Genomic DNA, 21,132 nt, shown 5'->3' on the forward strand with positions numbered 1-21,132 from the left:
GTCCCTGACGGAAGTTCCACCTCGCCTGAATATATTATTCAAGCCGTCAATGGGCCTTAGTACTGTTATACTTCAGCCGGGCCCGACAAAATAACGTGCCCATCCGATAACACTGTGAGTTCACTTTAAAAGAAGAGTTTATAAAAACAGGCGACACACACTAGATAAACTGCTAATTATCTACAGAAATCAACAACATCAATGTAAACATTACATTAGATACATTACAATACATACATTTGTTGTAAGTGGACTCGCTTACAATTTTTGCACATTTTTTCTCGTTTTTCCTACTTTCTTCTCCAATACTTCCCTTTTCTTCTCCTTTTCACCCTTCTTTCCTTACTTTTATACCCTCTACCTGCATATTACATGGGAAACCACAGTTGGCTAGGTGTTTTTCCTCCTTTCTTTCTTTTCAGCACACCCCGCCATGAAGCCTGTTTTTGTATTTCATTGGAAATTTATCATTGATTGTGATTTTTTGTGTTTTGATTTCTTTTGTGTATATTGTATTGTGTTGATTGGAATAAAAATTGATTAATTGATTGAAACTTACTGAGAAAAGTGCCATCAAAAAAATATGATAAAACGAGTTGATGCATGCATTACTAAAAAAGGCAGCCATTTTGAGTATTTGTTGTGGAAATGTAAGTAATTTGTGTACATGTAATAATAATAATAATAAATATAGTTTATGAAAATACATTTTACTACTCCCTTATCTCATGATGTGCATATTGATGTGCGCAACTTTTGATCATTATGTATTATCAGAATGTGTTAATTTTAAATTCTGGTGTGTAATGTTAATTTCTATCTGTCATGATTATATTTGATTAACTTGTGTGCTCACCAGACTCTTCTCGGTGCTCCTGTTCTGGTCGATGTATTGTCTCTTGAGCATGACCTTGGGGTCCTTGAAGGGTGGAAAGGGCAAGCCCGTGATGACGACAGCCCTACCCCTTTGGTTGGCGAAGTCGAGGCCCTCGGACACTTTGCCCCTGCACACGGCTAACAAAATGGCACCCTTAGTTGATTGCTCGCTGTCCACCGCCTCGTAATACTGCTTCATCACCTCGCTCAGAGCGTCTTTCTGATGCGGCTCCACGAAGATTGGCTGTTCAAAAAAAGACATTCAATGATTGAATAAAATGAAAGTTTATTCACTTATTTATTTATTCAACTTCCAACGGTAAAGCACCAATTTCACAAAAAAAAACATTAGAAAAACAGATACGCATAAAAAGTATAAACAATATACAATATTTGTATATCAAATAATAAAAACAGTACAAGCAAAAAATACAAAAAAGAATAAATGAAAAATACAAAAGTGTATCGATTTATCACAGTGGAATTTCCTCATAGTAGAATAACAATCAATGCTTCATCACCTCGCTCAGCGCATCTTTCTTTTGAGGCTCCACAAAGATTGGCTGATTACAAACAAAGCATTCATTTATTCATTCAACAATATAGCTCTAAATTGAATAAATAGATACATTTGTAAATACATTACATTTAGACCTCCTTATAGTAATGCTTCATCGCCTTGCTCAGAGCGTATTTCTAGTGGGGTGTTATTCATAAGTGCGATATCTCAAAAGTGTGAGAAAAGTTTTCAACTTTTTGTTATTTGTGTTATCATATAAAATCATCAACACATTTGAAATAATACTACTGCCTTTTAAAAGCCAAAGACTAAACTCTCTAAACTTGACTTTTACCTTTAAAATCTAATTGAACAGAACCTTTTAGGTTAAGTTCATACACTAGACCAAATGAAACTCACAGTTCTGAGGCACTGCCATTCTAGTGTGGTTCTACGAAAATTGGCTGGTTGAAAGCATTCATCTCAGTTATATAGCAAATTATCAACTATTTCAGCAGTCCTCATTCATGCAGTATAACTGTAATGGAAAGTAACTGTGTATTTAGTAGTCAGTTCCTAGCTAGCGCGCGCACATAGCGAACGGTAATCTATCGCGAGATATTAAATTGTAACAAGTGGTTTCTCAAATACAGTCATTAAAAACTATTCGTTTAATCACAATCTTGAATTTTATGCATTTGCTGGGTGACAATAATTGCAGTCAAGTTTTGAGTGGATAAATAATCAGCCCGGGTAGACAAGATCGGTCGTCCAGTTTTCAGGCCATGGTCCTCTCAGTAAGTTCAGAGGTTGGTTAAAGTATCATATATTCTAATGATACTGTATCATATAATGGAATTATACTGTATCATGTTTTAATCGTTTTCTTTTGCTGAGGATGATGTCCACCAGTGGCGATGCGTCCGGTCATCGTTTGATGCGGCGATGAGTAGAGGAATTGGACTAAAAATATTAAAATAATCTTAACTCTTAAATGTACATTTGTAGGCTTCAAAACCCGAAATTATGTTCAAAAACTCCAAAATTAAAAAAAAACTAATAAGAATATGATGAGTATGACGCTCAATATGAATATGAAGCACAGAAGGCTTGCGGATCACTCCAGTCCCCCTCCAGTCCTTGGCTAGAGCCCCCAGCCAACAGGTTTCAGACCATTTAAATAATGCTCGAAATACATCGCAACGATGCGGCTGCGGCGATACATCAGCTGCGGCTGCGATGTATTTAGGCTTCGCGCGTTCTCGGCTTGTGTCGGGAGTTTTCGGTAACTGCGTTCTCCTCATCCCCACGTCCCACAGTCTATACACACACAGCTTTAACAGAAATTTTCGCATTTGAAATACTGTATTATTGTTTTAAAAGTGAGGTTATTCTTATTCGTGTGAGTTAGTAATAGTTTTTACAGTGTTTCATGTGCATGAATTAGCAAATGTGAAGTGTGAAACATGGAGGAAGTGGAAGATGAAAACAGTATTATTAATTTGAAAGAAATTCCTGTTAGGCTATAGTGAGAATTGGTAAGTAATGGAAAGTTGGTAGTGAGGATACACTGAAAATTATACAAGAAGTGAAATAGAGAGAATTTTCAGTTCTCTGCCTTTTGTATGTGATTTCAGAGGAAACTTTCAGGTACTCCAAAAGCTTCAAAAGTCAACAATTTGCTAGCATTTCTAACATTTTCTTGAAGAGGGCACTTGAACCCACTTGAGTGGTGGGGGGGGGGGCCCTGCGATGACCGGTGGAATATTCCACGACTCGCCACTGATGTCCACATGAGTCTAATCTTGTGCGTGGGAAATATTAAACACTTTCTTATTTTTAAGTTAACACTTGTATTTTGTTCAAATTTATTGTTCATCATATTTGATGTGCTATTTATTTGTGATTGTTTTTTTAAATGGCGAAATAAATGATTTGATTTGAAAAAAAATGAGAGGACCTGAAAACTCTAACATCAGACCTGAGACAGCCACGTCACTAGATTAATTATTATTATCGTTAGTTAATTATTTTTCCATTTCCAATCATTTCATGATTATGTGTTTTTGTCATTGTTGAATGGATGAATTATAAGAAATAAGTGGACCTCCAGCTGTGACGATGTACAATCTGTGGAACTTCTAAATATTGGATAAAATCATTGATTGTTGGCTGTTAGATGAGGCCATCGACAAGTTTTTTTGTACATCATATTATTCAACTTACCTTGCTATTTTGTATTTTCGACCAAAGTCCGTTCTCTTGCCAGTAGCTAACTGTTTTCTCCATGGTGGAATAGGACGGAAAGAAAACGAGTAAGCCGTGAGGTACTACTCGTGAAAAGTTTTGCAATGTGGATGCAAGCTCGCTCAAGTAGGTTCCGCTGCTCCTATAATTACACAAGAAAAATTTTAATAATTATATTTCAGAAGCAATACATCAAATAACATACAATCTAATAAACAAGGATAGTAGCCTATTTCTTAGATTATATTAACATTTCATCTAACGGGTGATTCTCATAGAACATAATCTCATTAACTTATGTCATTGTGCGAAATATCAATGTGAGGACAATGTAGTTGGTGATGATGGTTGAAGCTGAAAATTAGGTGTTTTTCACAATACAAGGAGCATTGTTGTCAGGTGTACCTGGAAAATCTATATGAGATAGAGCGCTCTACCTGATCTCAGATTGTAGAGCACAAAAATACGCCTAGAGGGATTTTGAATTATACATCTAAATGGTAACAATCGGAAGATTGGTCAAAACTCATAATTTCAGATATTCAGAATTTTATAATCTAAAAAAAGGCTTGAGCAAATTTTTCTGTCCGATTACGAGATTTGGCAGAAATATCTGAAAACTGGAAAATGAGCCGAAAATACGAGGTTTTTGGGCCACTCTTTATCTAGCACAAGGAAATTTTACATGAAGAAATTGGTTATGGACTTCTCTTATGCACCCAAACAATATATTAAAAAATCAGAACTACAATATTAATTGCGAGCACATCCCCTTTTTATGTCTAAATTGACTGGACTAAGAGTTCAAAACCTGTAACTTAGAAGATGAGAAATGAACTCACCTGTTCTCGTAAGTTGACTTGAGCTCCTTGCCGTTGGGTCCCACCTTGAGCACTGACACACACACCTGGTTTCCCTTCACAATGTGCGGATTCTCAAGCTTCACTTCAATCGGAATGCCAAGCTCATATATGGTCGCCTCAAGTGGTGATAAAGTTCCACTTGTCAGAATTATCGACCTTACACCGAGTTCAATTAACGACCTATTAATAATAGAAAAGATTCATAATTATAAGTTATTCAGCACAAACAAAATACAATTTGAACCAATATAACCATAAATTAAAGGTTACACTTGAACATTCTCTAGCACGGAAATATAACGCCTGTCTTCCTGAAAATCCAATATTTGACTGGAAAAAATTGCCAAGCTTTTTCAACTTGTTGACGATTGAGTGTTAACAATGAGTTATTAACAAGCGTCAAGTAATATAAAGTGTTATTTAAATAGAAATTGTGAAAAATATTTAAAAGTCGAATTAATAAAACTTATTCCTCCTGTACGTACGTCTATTAGATGTAACCGTGATTAAATGGCGGTTAAAGGCTACAAGAACGAATGAGAGGAGCGGATAAAGTCTTAAATCAGAGGTTAATCACGATTTAATATATGTACGTACAAATGTATGATAACATGAATTAGTGGATAAATAAGTTAAGTGAATTAATATTATGCGCAGACACTAATGGCCGGATTCTAGAACACATTTTTGATCTCATTGCCCAACATATCTCCATCAAATCTATAGGTTAATTGGTCAATTAGATTTAATAAATAAGTGCCCTGTAAACCGAGCCGATGTTTTGAATATTGTCAAATTTCATTGAATTGTGTTACCTTCTACTCATAGTTAGTAGCATTATACCTTTATTGCTGGCACAGCAATATGAATGAATAAATAAGGTTTGTGATAGATTGAGAATAAATTTGATTTTATTTTGAATGAATATATAACTATTTCATTAGATTTTTTTACTAGCACTATTTATCATTTTCTTTGAGAAAATATTAGTTTCTGGTTTCTTTCCATTATAAAGTGTCAAAATATTTACAAGATGTCAAACATCAAGTGTCTCAAATAGAATTAGAAATGGTAGGCTATTAGTAATTCAATCTAATCAAACTTTCAAGTAGTCCTATTTAAATAAATGAAGAATATTAATAACTATTTGGATGATTGAAGGAAGAAGACCAACAGGACGATGGAAAGACACAGTGGCCAACGAAGTGGAGAAGAGAGGATACAGATGGCGACAGGTTGAGGTCGAGCAAATGGTGGGAAGATGGAGACCGAGGAAGATGGAGAGGCATTGTTCATACTCAGACCCTGCAATAGCTGCAACGGAACACGGATATGTATGTATGTATGTATTAATCACTAATATTATAGCTATACAGTATTAACTATAACTTTATTGCATACTGTATAATTATAGAAATGAAAACTGAAAATATAAGTACCATTTTTTTCAATTGTTAATCTACGTCATGTCTCGGCCATGATGCCATTATCAAGTATCAAATAAAATATCATTATCGAATAAAATACCACAACCTATTTTATTCGATTAATTGATAATGGCATCATGGCCGAAACATGTCGTAAATGAACAATTTTTAAAAAAGGGTACTCAGATTCTTATTTTTTATTTATATTCAAGAGTAGCCCTAAAGAAAAAAGGTAATTTGATGTATAATAGTACTATATTTATATTAAGTTAATTGTAAATGATAAATAATAAATAAATTGATATTAATGGATAGCCTTGACTCTATGAATGAATATAAATACCTCATTCCAAACCCAGCACTGAAGCACCAGAAGTTCAACAATTTGGGGTTGTTCTTACTAGACGTTATCTTAGATTGCCATGGGTCGTAACGTCCCTTTTTCATCACTTCAGGCTCCACATACAGTTTATAATACTTGTCAACAAGGCTGCGATCGCCTAGAGGCCCCCCCACACTCCTCGCCACTACTTTCAGGAAATCGTGAAACTTCTGCAAGCCGGCGCCGCGATGCTGGTAGGACGACTCGGAGGTCACCGACAGGTACTGGGATACATTGTAGATGGTCTCGATCACGGGAAACAGTCTCTCGGGCGTGATCTCCACCCTGGCGAGGATGTCGAGGATGTAGGAGCCCGGGAATGCGGCACCCGAGTTGTCGTCGACGCGTTCCGTCTGGATGTCCACCGCGTCAATCACGTCTTCGAGTTCTGTGAACAGGGTCTTGAGCAGACAGAGGTCCTCGGCACTGAAGTCCTTGGCGACTGACTGGTCGTCGAAGCCGAATGTTCGGGACTCCATCTGCTCGTGGAAGTCCTTCATGACGTGGGTCACCTCTGTGATGCAGACTGCTATGTCGGTGCTGGAAAGCGTGAACGAGGCCGACTCTTCGCACACTTTCTCCACGTTGTGTGCTTCGTCCAGGATTATTATGTTGTTCTGAGAAATTAAACAGAAATTGATTTTAAAGTTTTATTGCGATGTTGTGGTATTTCTTACAATGCATAAACACAAACTGCCGGTTGCACAAAAGTCTGTAAACTTTCAATCCCGATTAAATTCCACAGGAGCCAATCAGAGAAGCTTTCTTCTCAGAAAAACCTTCTCTGATTGGTTCTCGCAAAATTTGAACATGCTTAAAATTGAACAAGCTTTTGTGCAACCGGGCCATAGACTAGCATCACAAGATGATGTCAACCACTATTCCACTTGTAACTTTAGTGACAATATTACTCTAACTTTACTTGATTTTAAAAAATAGTCGTTGAAAACATTTCTTTTGTGTTTAAAAAGTTGAGAATTAAATAGTCGTTGACAAAATTTTTTTATCTTTATTCACAATTTGAGCCCTAAAGTCGAATTTCACTATTTGGAACAGTCTACTAAAGTAAATTAACGTGACTACTGAAAGTGAACATCCTAGGGACTAGTAATAGCTCCATTCAAGTAGCATAGTTGGCATTTTATGTATGAGTGTTTGAAAGTGATATTTTTAAACTCAAAATTATGTGTTTTTATACTATATTCTTCTGTCAAATCAAGTACGCTATACAAGGAGTGCACTGGAACATTATGATCCTATGGCAAAAGTTACTATCGATAATTCCACTTGTAAATCGTACCCGACTTGACCATGTCCAATAATGTCTTGACCGAGCTTGGTGGAACCGGGCACTAGAGTTGTTAAATAATAATAGACTGTTCTATAAACTGTAATTGGGAATTTATGTTTGAGCAAAATATTTGAAGTGAATTATCATGATGAGGATAGTTAAAAAATATTTGTTTTTTAAATAGACTGTTCTATTATCTGTGAGTAAAGTGAAGAATTATCATTATTATTATTTTGAAGGGACGGATTCAAGGATCCAGAGGTTCAAAGAACCTGTCAACCGAAGCTTATAGTGTTCACAAGTAGAATGTTAGTTAGGCAAACCAATACCTGTGTCCTTTACAAGAACCAGGAGTTTTTTCCCTATACTAACATCCCATTCATCACCTGGTTGCTTGTCGCAATCCAGTGTGATATGCTTGGCAGTCTCTTAAGACTGATTGGTCCTCGTGACCTACGTAAGTTCTACTCCTGGCCTTCTTTGAAAGTCCTTCCGCTGAGGAAGGGGTCGCAAAGTTGCCTCTAGGGCGCCTGGCTACCCTTGACTCAGCCTCTTGACCCACATATGTGCCTGGAGTTACTGGTCTCTTGGGTTTTTTCTTTTGCCCATCCGAAACTTTGCAGGGTCGAAAAAGCCTCACCTCTCCCAAGAAGTTTTGCCTGAATGGCCGCCCTTCTTTGAGCAGTGGTAATGTTTGGTCTCTCCACACACAAACTCGTGACCGACGTGAGTTCCAATCCTGGTATTTTTTGTAGGTCCTTCCGCTGAGGGAGGGGTCGCCGAATTGCCTCTAGGGCACATGGTCACCCTCGACTCAGCCTCTTGACCCACATTTGTGCCTGGAGTTTCACCCAGCTCTGGACACTTGGGTTTATTCCTTTGCCCATCGGAAACTTTGCAGGGTTAATGGCCTCACCTCTCCCAAGAAGTTTTGCCTGAATGGCCGTCCTTCTTTGAGCAGTGGTCTGAGCAGCTCATCATTCCAACCCATAGGGGGTTGAAGTGAAGAAAATGATCACGATGAGAGTAGTTGTATTACTGTATTTTTAGAATAAATAGTTACAAACCATTTCTTTTTTTTAAATGTAGGCCGAGAAAAACTGTTTTTTATGTTAGATCACGGTAAAAAAATTCCCTTGAGAAGTAGTTGTATTTTGTCCCTAGATGTTGAAAAACCATTCAAATGTCAGTGAAAAATGAACAAAGGAACAAAAATATCACTGATAGCTATATATAGTATTCATTTCATGAGACATAAAAAATAAAGCCTGAAAAATAAAAAACTTATTAAGAAATTCTTGATGTCCATAGAGAAATTAGAAAATTCATCAGAGGAAAAAGTGAAAAACTCACCGCAAGCTGAATATCCTGCAAGTCACGAATCCTAGCATCGAGTAGGTAGTTGTAGGGCACAAAAACAATGTCAGCATTCTTGTGCATCTCCCTGGACAAGTAGTAGGGACAGCAGAGCGCTTTCCTGCCTTTCGACACCAGATCCTCAATGTCCATTATGGCCGAAAACGATGTGTCACTTTTGGTCTTTTCCACGTTATTGTAGAAGTGGCATGTTTTCGTTGATACCTACAATCATAAATAAACTTCATTAATAATTCATTGACGTGAAAATGCCAACGAGCCCACTGGGATGAAATGAATATGTCACTATCAATTAATTTGGGGGCATTGAAAACTTATTTATAGCTTAGTCAATCCCAAAAGGAAATATTGAAAAAGAACTACCACATTAATTTTTTTTCATGGCCACCCGTGCTTCGCTACAAAAACGAATGCCTTCTGGCTGAGTAAACAATAATTGATAAGCAGAAATAACGAAATATCATATTCAGAATATACAGCTACAACTTCTGTCACAACTGAGTATAGGCTACACTATCCTCATGGATTGAACAAAATAATACAGTTTTTAAATTTTCAATTCATTTTATGTTAAATTACAGTATGCTTCTTCAACTTTACAGTACGCTCCGTTGTTTTGTTTTATCAGATCTAATAACCACAAAGTATTAAATTAAAAAATACAGTAGTTATTTGGTCTTGGTAAGCACTTGAAAATTCACAATTATCTTCCATTCCCATCCAGTTGAAAACACACTATTTCAAGAATTAAGGATTCTGATTCAAAATGTGTCCTATTATGTTGTATTGAGGGTTCTCAATATTATTTATCCATACTTTTAGATTAAACGTAGGGTTTTCACTCAACCTATTGAAATATACGGCGATAAGAGTAATTAGTTACCAATCGGCATTAATCCTCCTTGAAACACAACTTAAAACTCTTAGAAACTATATTTATTAAATTTTGAATATCCTTGAATTTTTCAGTTTAAACCTTCATTTATGTTCAGATATTTATCACATATTTCCAAAATTTCATGACGATCAGTCAGGTAGTTTTCGAATAAGCCTACGTTGGAAATATAGAACACACTCTTTATCAACTCTGAATCTTTTGTATTGTATTTTTTGCTAACGACATGATTAAGTGGTAAAATGGACATTATTGTCCAAAGTTTACCCTGTCATCAAATAAAAGTCATTATATTCTTTTCTGATCTCATTGTAGATTATATTCACATCTATACAGGATTGGTGAAAATTAGGAAACAGCTTAATATTTCTTTTACAATGATAATTTCGCAGTAGGTTTCATTGGGGTTCCTATTAGAAATAAAAACTACCTTTCTGTCGCTTCAAAGTTTGTGTCCGCCATATTGGATCCAACTTCATTTTTTAAAATGGGAAGATGGTCATATGATACATGAGTTCGATACAGAATCTCCAGAGAAAATAAATGGCGGAAACCGAAATCGATATCTCTAACCGTATTGAAGATATTCACATTTAAATATACTAATGAATCATACAAAAATGAAATTAATGATAAAATTAAAAAATGACACCTAATTTTCTTTGTTGAAAGTGTTAAATATGTGAGTGAATGTTACTATGAGTGTTTACTAGCACTCAAAGTGGAATTTGATAGTTTTATCATTTACATTTTCAATGAGCTCATTTATTACATTTTGTTTGATTTATTAATATTTTAAAATGTGAATATCGTTGAAACAGTTTGAGATATCGATGTGCGGTTTCCGCCATTCATTTTCTCTTGAAATTCTGTATCGAAATCATATATTATGACCAACTTCCCATTTGAAAAAAATTGGAGTTGGGTTACGATTGGATATGGCGAACAAAAGTTTTTAAGCGACAGAAATATATATTTTTTTCAAATTCGAATAAGATCCCCAATGAGACCTATCGTCAAATTCACCTTGTAAAAGAAATATCAAGCTATTTCCACAATTTTTAACAATCCTGTATAGATAATATCAATGTGTGGTTGTGTATTTCCAATGCATTCAAAAACTACTAGATCGATCGACATGAAACTTTAGGAATAGGCTAAGTAGCTCCTTTTTGAAACATGCTGTACTAACCTTGGTGCGACACATGCTGATCTTGAGGCCGGGGTTGGTCTCCTTGGAGACATCGGGATGCAGACAGAGTTGGTCACGTGACCCCATCACAGCCACCTTCACGTGGTTGTAGTGAGTGCGCTTCAGCTCACTGACGGCTTGAGCCAGCTGCGAGTGCGTGCGAGACGCGTAGATGATCTTCGGCATGCACACAATGCTGCCTACAACCAATAATTCATTCAAATTAATAGATAGAAACCAAATACTAATAAATTATGAAGGAAATAACGACGCAATTCTAAGTGAAGCAGAGTAAAGCTAGATTGCCACACACCAGGGACCGGCACAGTGCAAATATAATTCCCTTAGGTTCTAATTGGACTATTTCCTTAACACTGCCTTCAGTCAATCATTGATTCAAATTAATGAATAAGAAAACAAATTACCGTATAATAGATTATGGAGGTTTTAACTAATTCAGAGGCCCGTATGCAGATACCAGGTTTAAACGAAAAAATGCCAGCTGTTCCCGTATGAAACACATTATGATAAAAAATGCAACCATATCTACAAGTAAACATGGTTTAGCGTAGAACGTAGTCTTAAGCACATATATGACCCTAAGTGAATCAGGGTGTGATCACATTGAATGCTTACATGTGCGAGTGCATGCACTACCTCCATAAACATGTTTATGTTTACGGAGGTAGTGGTGCACGTCGAATTATGCATGAGCCAAAAAAAATATTGAAGAGTGCAATTGAAACATGTTATGACTTGCATGTAGCTGCTCGCATTGAACGCAATTGCAAGCGTTCAGTGTGAGTGCTCCTATTGCTCTTTACAGATTTTATTTTACATCTGCACACTTGAATAGAATAGAAATATTTATTAGCTGATAATTACTTGAAATAGTAAAGTGGGTCATGTCACATACATGGATTATAATACAGAAGACTACATTCATTCATTATGCATTAATTTCAATAGAACGAATTCAGATAACAACAAACTAAAGCTCATGATCTGAATAACCAAGCTTGCACTTGCACATATTGTATACGCATTTAATATGATAACACCTTAAAGCTGAATTCCCACACTGTGACCAACACAGTGGAAATATAATTCCACAAGTTCTAATTGGACTATTCCCACTCAGGCCGGTCTAGCAAGTATGAATAATAGGCTACCATTATATCTTATGGAAATCATATTTTCAATTGTAGCAATTACTTTCACTGTAAATGGAGTTTTCTAGTTTTCAGTTATTTCCGCCAAATCCAGTGCTCGTAGAGAAAAATTCGCTCCCGCACTTTTTCTATACTCAACAAAATGAGATCATACGGAACTTCAAATCTTTAAAGTATTGAGTTACAATTTTTCGAAAATGAGTAGCATTTCAAAAAAGTCAATTTTGATGGATTTTAGTTTTTGATTAATAGTTACTCATCATTATCCAGAAAAAAATCAATCAACCACCCGATGCCAACCCTCAATCTCATCAATACAATGAGTAAGCAAAAACCTCCTAAGATTGATTTTGAAACGATGCCTTAGGAATGCTGAATCAATGATGTCTCGAGGCAACCTGCTGTAAAATCTGCCTTGCAAAAATAAGAAAGATTCTTGGAAAAATGTCAAAAACGGCCTTGGAGTGCATAGCCTCTCCATTACTCTTGTACTATAATGCCTTTCAGCTTGGATGAACGCGCCGCGCCATCTTCAGTGCCACTCAACAACTGAATGATTACTTTGAAGACATACAAGTATCTTAGAGGCATGACATCCAATGATTGACAAGCATTCAACAAGTCCCCACGTCTACATCCTCCATCAATGAGGCAGATCATAGACTTCTGAAGAGTGATTTCAGGTGAGTCATATATGTGCTGCCCCAGCACACCAGTCCATAAGAGAGACGAGATTGAGACAATGCAAAATAGATATTCCTTAAAACAAACCTTGGACACAATCTTTTCAAATGATGCAATCTGTGTAGTAGGCATCGAGAACATTTCTTAATAGAATCAATATGACTCTTCCACATCATATTATCATCAACCGATAGGCCAAGATATTTGACTACATGAGATTGCTTTATTACCCTACATCCACAATGATAATCAGCACATCCAACACTGTGGAATTTCAGGGGGCTGAGAAATCTGAAAGAACAAGATATTCCAAAGTTTAGATATGAAGTCTTCTCGATATTGAAACTTAATTTGTTGAAGCTGAACCATAGAGAAAATAGTTTTAAATCATGGGACATGTCTCCATATAGCTCACCATCTGATCCAGCTCTATAGGATAGGGCTGTGCCATCTGCAAATACTGTGAATTTCCCCTTGAAGGGGCCTAAGTAGAGGTCATTGATATGCAAATCAAAAACAAAATCGGCCCAAAACTGATCCCTGGGGAACTCCACAGGTCATTTCCTGAAAAGAGCTTATTTTGGAGCCCACCTTCACAGCTTGAGAACGTCCATGTAGATACGAATGGAACCACGCCAAGGGCAAGCCACGCACGCCAGCCAGCTCCAGTTTTTTTCGCAGCAGAATCTCATAATCCACAGTATCGAATGCCTTCCGGATGTCCAAGAACATTCCAGCAACTCTTCTCATATCCTTTCTGTTGATGTTGTTTGAAATCTCTGAAATTAATTTTCTCAGAGCCAGCTCAGTGCCCAAGCCCTCTCTGAAACCAAACTGGCTTCTGAGAGTAAATCAAATGAATTCAAAAAGCACATCATTCGAACCTTTATTAACTATTCGAACAGAATTGCAACAATGGATAACAGTGATCTATAATTCTGAACATCCTTAGAGTTTCCAAGATGACCAATTTCTATATTCAAAACTGTATATCTCGGTAACCCGTTATTATAAAAAAATTACTTGATCTTCAATTGTAGGATAGAATCGTCTCTTTCATTTGCTGTGAATGATTCATGAAAAAAATATGTTCGTGGAAAAATATTAGTTAAGGGGGAAAATGAAGGGATTGAAGATACTTGCTCCATATGAACGGTCTAGACTCATTGATATTTGTTGGAGAGGGGCTTTTTGCGGATGATGCCCACATGAAGCAACATTAGATTAAATGTGGACATGATGCCACATTTCTAGGTTTAGGAAGTAAATAGAACAGTATACTAATGGATATTATTTGTGTGGAAAGGGATAAAGAAGTGATAATAGGCCTATTTGAAAGATATAAATATAAAAGTGGATGAATAGTAACAGGAAGGTAGGCTTTCTGGATCAGTGTATTAAAAAGTTGCAGCACAGTATAAAAATGGGTAGTGAGATAGGCCTACTTAGATTGAACTCAACCCACCCCATGACTGGCTCTCGGCCTGTGTTACACCAGAAGCTTGATTGAGTGCTTGCATCATACTGTTTGGTCCTTGATTGCCAGACATACGGAGAGTGGCCTGGATTTGGGCCTTCTTGATTTCTAGCCATGCCAGTGATGAGCATAAAAGACTGAGCGTTTTACCTGTGCCAGTTGGACTTTCTAGTACACCATTCACCCCCTGGAATAAAAAGAGAATTATTGACTTATGGAGATGAATGTGTATAAGTATAAAATTATAAAGTCTACGAGCATTATTTAAGAAACCAAAGGTGATTTTATTTGACCTAATCATTAAAATCTTTTAGTTGATACTTGGAATACATGTGTGATGAAACTTAAAGGAGTATTTTCTCATAAAAACAACATTTGTTTCTAGTTAACGTTACAAACATTTGGCTTACTAATATTGAACAATGGTAGTCATAAATTGAGAAGATTGTAGTCATAGTACCTAGAAAAGACTACAATGTAAAACTAATTAAGGAAATTAACAAGGCTTACGAGTTCATGTGTATGCAGTAAAAATTATATATTTTTTTATATTACGGTAGTGAGGTTGTAGTATAACAACATATGTTTTGAATTTGTTATTACTGTAAGTCTCCAAACAAACTCATTCCAATTCGAAACCTGTATAGTTCAAGTTATTAAAAACCTTTCTTAAGGTATTAAATACTTATGTCGTGTTTACTCTCATTCCTATTACAAACGTAAATACGAGAAAGAAAAAATTGTGTGCTAAGTCTTTTGATTCATCTTGATTACTGTATGGTTTGTTGTTTCTTCAAATGAATAAACCTATGTTTATGTACCTATGTTTAAAGAAAATGTGATAACACTAGAAATTTAACCCAATCGTTTATAAACACAAGTTCATATCTTTTATGTAGTCAATCATAAACTCAATCGTTCATAAACATTTTTATTTATATTCTACAAGCCAACTAGGAATTCAAGTATCTTGAGAATGAAAATAAATACAATACAAGAATGATTGTATGCACATTACCTTTTGCAAGCACTCAAGCACCTTACGCATGTAATCCTTTTGAACCTCATAGGGTTCAAAAGGAAAATTGACGGGTATATCGTTCAAAATAACTTCAGGCATATTGAATTTATGCTTCAACCTGACGATTAATTGAAAATATGTTGTCAAATGTGATTAAAAAAGTTCATTTTTATTACGATGTGTAACATAGCAAGAACACAGCATCTTTGCACAGGCCACAGAAGAATCCGCGCGCAAAATGTTATTTGAGGTTATGTCAGCTGTTTGTTGGTAACTGCCTTCTTTATCAAGTGGGAGAACTTTACTCATATTAACAAAATTATAAAAATTAATTTGCGGACAAAAGAAAAACTAATGGATGAATTTTCTATAGAATGATTGACGCCTACTTTCTATTATTTTTGAGATGTCCAGTTTTGGTGACTTTTTACAGACTATTCAATAAAGTGATTTTACAGACTATTCAACAAAGTGATTTTTAAATTCGCTGTGGCTACAGTTACGGTAAATAACCGTAAGAGCTACATAACCGTAGCTCTTATCGAGTTCCGGTAAACATTTGAGCATGCGCGGCTACCGCTATTTACATGTGCATTGTGGTGCTTGTGGTTTTTGGTCACATGGTTATGATTTCTAAGTAACTAACTAACTTCATTATTAACTAACTTATTTCTAACTAACTTCATTGAAACGATAGGTTATCATAACCATGTCACCAAAAACCATCAACACCACAATGCACATGTAAATAGCGGTAGCCGCGCCTGCGCAAATGTTTAAATTATAAGTCTTAGTAGTTGTAAAATAACGATGTAATTGAAATGAATCGTTATAGTATTTACATGGGGTCGCAGAGAATCGCCTGCCCTTAAAACCACCACAACCAAAAAAAGTGTCAAATTGGAACGACGACAAACTAGGTATTTTTTTCGCTTGAGCTTGTCCCTTCACGCACACGACAAGCTTGGTTTACTCGCGGAAATCCTCCACCCACGGCCTTAAAATTCCATTGACCAAACGTAGGTAGCGTTTCCCAACTCGTCGAAAGTGGCATCTTTCTACAGAGCTGTAGATGATTATTTTGTCAATAAGTTCAGATTCATATTGTTGATTGAATATTATGAAGGACAATATTATTAAGAATCATTGAATATTCTGATCCCACAAAAAGGAAATTTATAAATAATGTTTGTTATTTTTCGAAGACACGACATAATTATTAGGTATATAATAATCATATCATCATATATATAATAATGTAGATCATCATCACCCAATGCATAGACAAACCGACCAGAGTAGCAAATGACTCGAGTACTTGTTTAGATCACTTTTTTCTTCGGTACCAGAACATATATGATGTAAAGTCGGCTACACTACAGTTGAATATAACGGATCATTACAGCATTGGTTCAACAATATCCTTCTCAACTGACAGGCCAATAACTACATTGAACCATCCCGCAGGAGAATTCATCGATTGTGCTTTGCTGTACCAAAATCTGTGTCAGGCTGACTGGGACAGCATTATAAATAATAATCAGGGTGTTGAAACTAGTTCAACCAATTTTTGTCAAAATTTTTCAGAGGCGTTGAATAATTCAAAAAAACCCTTTAGGCAGTCATTGACAAGAATGAAAAAACTCAAGCCATGGATCACCCTGGACCTCATTAAATTGATCCGTGAAAGAGATAAAATCAGCAAGAGAATCAAAAAGCATCCCTTGAATGAGGAGCTAAAGATATATTATCGTAATTTCAGACAACATGTAACAAACATTCTAAAAGCAACAAAACGATCATATTTTAGAGGAAAGCTAGATCAATATCAGAGAAATCCAAAAATGTTTTGGCGAACTATTAACGAACTGGCAGGCAGGAATAATGTTAAACAAAATTTTCCCATAAATACATTTTTACCATCTGTAACTACTATAACTCCTACTGTTTGCAGAGATGTAGCAGACAATTTCAATTTTTTTTTTTCATTTGTCGGACAGAATTTGGCCGGCTCAATTGACTCGGGCGGTGCTTTGTTGGTTGATGACTGGGACTTTGGGTTGGACACTAGGTTTACCCTCCACACGGTTTCAGAACTTGAAGTTATTGGGCACGTCAATGCCTTGCGAGGCAGGTCTGCCCCGGGTATTGATGGTTTTTCGGCCTCCTTATTGAAAGAAAACCTATTTATTTTCATTAAACCATTTCTTCACCTTATTGATCCTAGCTTGGAGACTGGAGTTTTTCCTGATATTTTTAAAATTGCCAAAGTGTTTCCCTTGCATAAGTCTGGTATTTTTACTGACAAAAACAACTTTCAGCCTATTTCTCTTTTAAGTGTTTTTTCGAAGGTTCTTGAAAGAATTGTAAAAGAACAACTTGTTAGTTATCTTGCAAATAACGGCATTCTGGCAGAATGCCAATACGGTTTTAGAGGTGACAAAAATGTTTCGGATATATTGTTTGATGTAAACAAGCAGCTTCATTTTTCTCTACCTAATAATATGCATCCAATCTTAATCTTCCTTGACCTCAAAAAAGCTTTTGATAGTATTGATCGGAGGAACCTTATCAGAAAATTGTCAGCCTTGGGTGTCACTGGGAATGCGCTTGCATGGTTTACTAGTTATTTATCTGGAAGGAGGCAGTGAGTTTCAATTAATGGAGTAAATGGTAATGAGCTACCTGTCGACTTTGGGGTGGTACAGGGAAGCACTCTTGGGCCCTTACTATTTCTCATATATATCAATAACATTTCCAGATTAAATTTACATGGGAGGCTATTTCTTTTTGCAGATGACACTTTAATTTTTGTTGAAGGGAGAACTTGGGAGGAGGCTCGTGATAGAGCTGAGTCTGACCTAAGATCTATCAAGAAATGGTTGGATCAGAATACCCTCTCTCTTAATATTGCAAAAACCAAGTTTATGCCCATTAGTCTAAGTAATAACTCAGATTCCAATTGACATCCATTGAAAATTCACAAATGTGGAGTTGATGAGAGGAATGCTTGTTCTTGTGAAGTGATACAGAGAGTTTCTTCTTATAAGTATCTGGGGGTGGTGTTTGATTCGAGAGTGAGATGGGCAGAACATACCAACTTCTTATTGACTAAATTAAGAAAATATATATATATGCATTCAGGTGTCTCAGTGATGTTTTAAATGCCAGGGAAATTAGACAGATATATCATGCCTTCGTCCAGTCATTGCTATCATATGGTATACTGGCCTGGGGTGCTGCCTACCAGGTGCACATTAGCAGATTGGAGACTGTTCAGAAATCAATTCTTAAGGCAGGTTTAAAAAAGAATAGAAGATATTCCTCTGTGTTACTTTTTAGTGAGTCCAGAGTTTTGTCACTGAGAAAACTTTCCATAAAAGATCTGTTGATCTACATCTATAATAATTCCCATTCAATATCTACTCCTACAGAACATTCATACAATACAAGATATGCATCAGCAGTAGGTATAAACACAATACAACAAACAAGATCGTTTTCAATGACAAATTGCTTTTACATTCCTCATATTTTATTCCGAAATTTCCTTCTCCGTTCCAACCAGAATAGATTGTTGGATGTAGTTTCGAACTCTGCGTTCAAGTGGCACTTGAAGAACTGGCTGTTTGATATCAGTGAGGATAATGCCGTCTCACTCATTGTTACTGGGGGTGCACGTGTTTGATTCAATTTGGGCGCCTTCAGAGAGATTTTTTTTTCAGTTCTGTCATGCTTGTCTGATCTGTTTTCCTGACTTGGATTTGTTATTTAAATTGTAGCCTTCCTCGTTATTCCTTGGTTTTCATCATCTTTTATTTCTAAATTAAAGTTATTTATAATTCAGTTTTCCACTTTTTTTATCCCTTCTTAATGCACGGGGATTATAGTTTCATAATTGAAAATTATTTTAATGTAGTTTAGATCTCTAATAAAAATTGAGATCTCTCTTTATAATTATAGATATAACACATATTGTTACAATAACTCAAGCTTATGCACAGGCCTTTGTTGCCTATGTAAGCTCTTTCCTATCTGATACAAGAATTTTATACAAGAATAAAATTATTGTGATAGCTCAAGAGTTCTATTGTTTAGTATAGTTCTATATTTTGTTGTTTGTTTTTTGTATGTATATTATATCATTTCTTGAATTGTATAAACTTTATTGCTCTAGATTGTATGTAACTGCTTGAATTGTATTCAGAAGGAAAAAATAAATTGAATTGAATTGAATATAACTTATATTTACTGTACCAGTTGAAATCCATTGTTGGGTTCTATTCATTTATTCAATTTTAGGGTTTTAGTTGAATAGCAATAGCTTTAAAGCCATCAGACTGTTATAGCTGAATGTGAATATTTTTGGTTTCTGATACAGTACTTCTGCTGGTACAAACTGCTTTCCAGTTTAACCGCCAAGTTCAATTACACAAAATCAAAATGTAACTTGCAGGGTCCAGCAAACTGCTTTGAATCTAAATGCATTAGATTTTCTTGACCTCAAGGATACCTTGAACTTCCAATAAAATGCACAAAAAATTGAACAAGAATTTCGTAGTGATAAAATTTTTATTCTTCTATCATCACTATTCCTGGAAAAGGTACTATATACAGCTCCTGCCTATGCAATAGAAGGATAGAAATCACTCGTAAGTCAAATAATTTAACATGCTACATCATTTTAATCATGCATTCATACATAAGGAGTCCCTATACAGTGGGGTACCTAGTTTCTTATTTATAATGTACCAGTATGGCAGATAATATGAATAATAATTTTATTTCAAAATAATATTAACGTTTGTATAAGTAATGAATAGTATTCCATTTTATTCATCATTTATCAATTATCAATTTTGAGTATCTGGTCAAGCAGTCAACAGTTCAGTCAATAGATTTTTTTGTTGAGTAGAGCCAGGATGATGAACATGAATAATATTAGAATCACTAACCTATAAAATAGATACCGTAACGCAAATTGACCACCTTCTCTGATCTGAGCATATTATATCTGAGCCTATAAATATCTCAGTTTTGTTTCCAATATAGTTAGATACTAGAAGAAGATTTAAGAGAAAAATTATATCAACATTATGTTTTCATAAATTTGATTCCCTGAATATGATGGAATTCCCCAATATAAGAATATTACTAAAACTAGTGATAACTCCTATAATGAACACTTTTAATAGGCCTATTTACTTTTCAGCCTTTTTCATGTTACTACAAACTAAGAGGAATCACAGAGTAGGAGGAATCTTCTCTGTGGAGGAATACAGGTTCATTGCTGCCAAAAAATGATAGATGTAAAATAGGAATGGACCCAGTTTGTCTTTCACTGTTCCACTTAGGGGGCGTCCGTAAAAACTGACCATTTTTTTGTGAGTGGTGGCTTTCAGTGCAGGCGGAACTCCGGCGAACCATCTACACACCAGGGTTATTAATAGCCAAGGATAGTGTATATAGTGAGGTCCACGTTATAATGACAGTATTTGATCAACTTTGGTTTTGCTATCCTTGTCTATCATTTGACAAAGCCGGTGGTACTATCCTTTTCTAGGTCTACAACGATGCCAATTATGTTTTTGACAGTGTAGAAATATAATAATTTAATGCAGAGAATCGGCATAGCTATTCTTCTATCTTTATCGACTGCCATTATAAGGTGGACCTCACTATAGCTATACTATTCTGTACCATACACTATTCTTGGGTTATAGCCAGTG

At 35.7% G+C, this 21,132-nt stretch overlaps 1 protein-coding gene across 1 annotated transcript in view; it reads right to left on the reverse strand.

Moving 5' to 3' along the window:
- LOC111049916 (regulator of telomere elongation helicase 1 homolog) overlaps positions 1–15,653 on the reverse strand; it is a 29,343-nt gene extending 13,690 nt beyond the window's left edge. The window contains exons 1-8 of the mRNA XM_022336101.2: positions 15,401–15,653; positions 14,371–14,569; positions 11,050–11,249; positions 8,939–9,166; positions 6,256–6,911; positions 4,465–4,665; positions 3,602–3,764; positions 857–1,120 (exon numbers count right to left, since the gene is read on the reverse strand). Coding sequence (XP_022191793.1) covers positions 857–1,120; positions 3,602–3,764; positions 4,465–4,665; positions 6,256–6,911; positions 8,939–9,166; positions 11,050–11,249; positions 14,371–14,569; positions 15,401–15,502 — 2,013 coding nt within the window. The 5' untranslated portion in view covers positions 15,503–15,653. The remainder of the gene's footprint in view (positions 1–856; positions 1,121–3,601; positions 3,765–4,464; positions 4,666–6,255; positions 6,912–8,938; positions 9,167–11,049; positions 11,250–14,370; positions 14,570–15,400) is intronic.
- Positions 15,654–21,132: the final 5,479 nt, after the last annotated feature.

The sequence above is a fragment of the Nilaparvata lugens genome, chromosome 12 (assembly GCF_014356525.2).
Source record: "Nilaparvata lugens isolate BPH chromosome 12, ASM1435652v1, whole genome shotgun sequence".
Classification (NCBI taxonomy): Eukaryota; Metazoa; Arthropoda; class Insecta; order Hemiptera; family Delphacidae; genus Nilaparvata; species Nilaparvata lugens.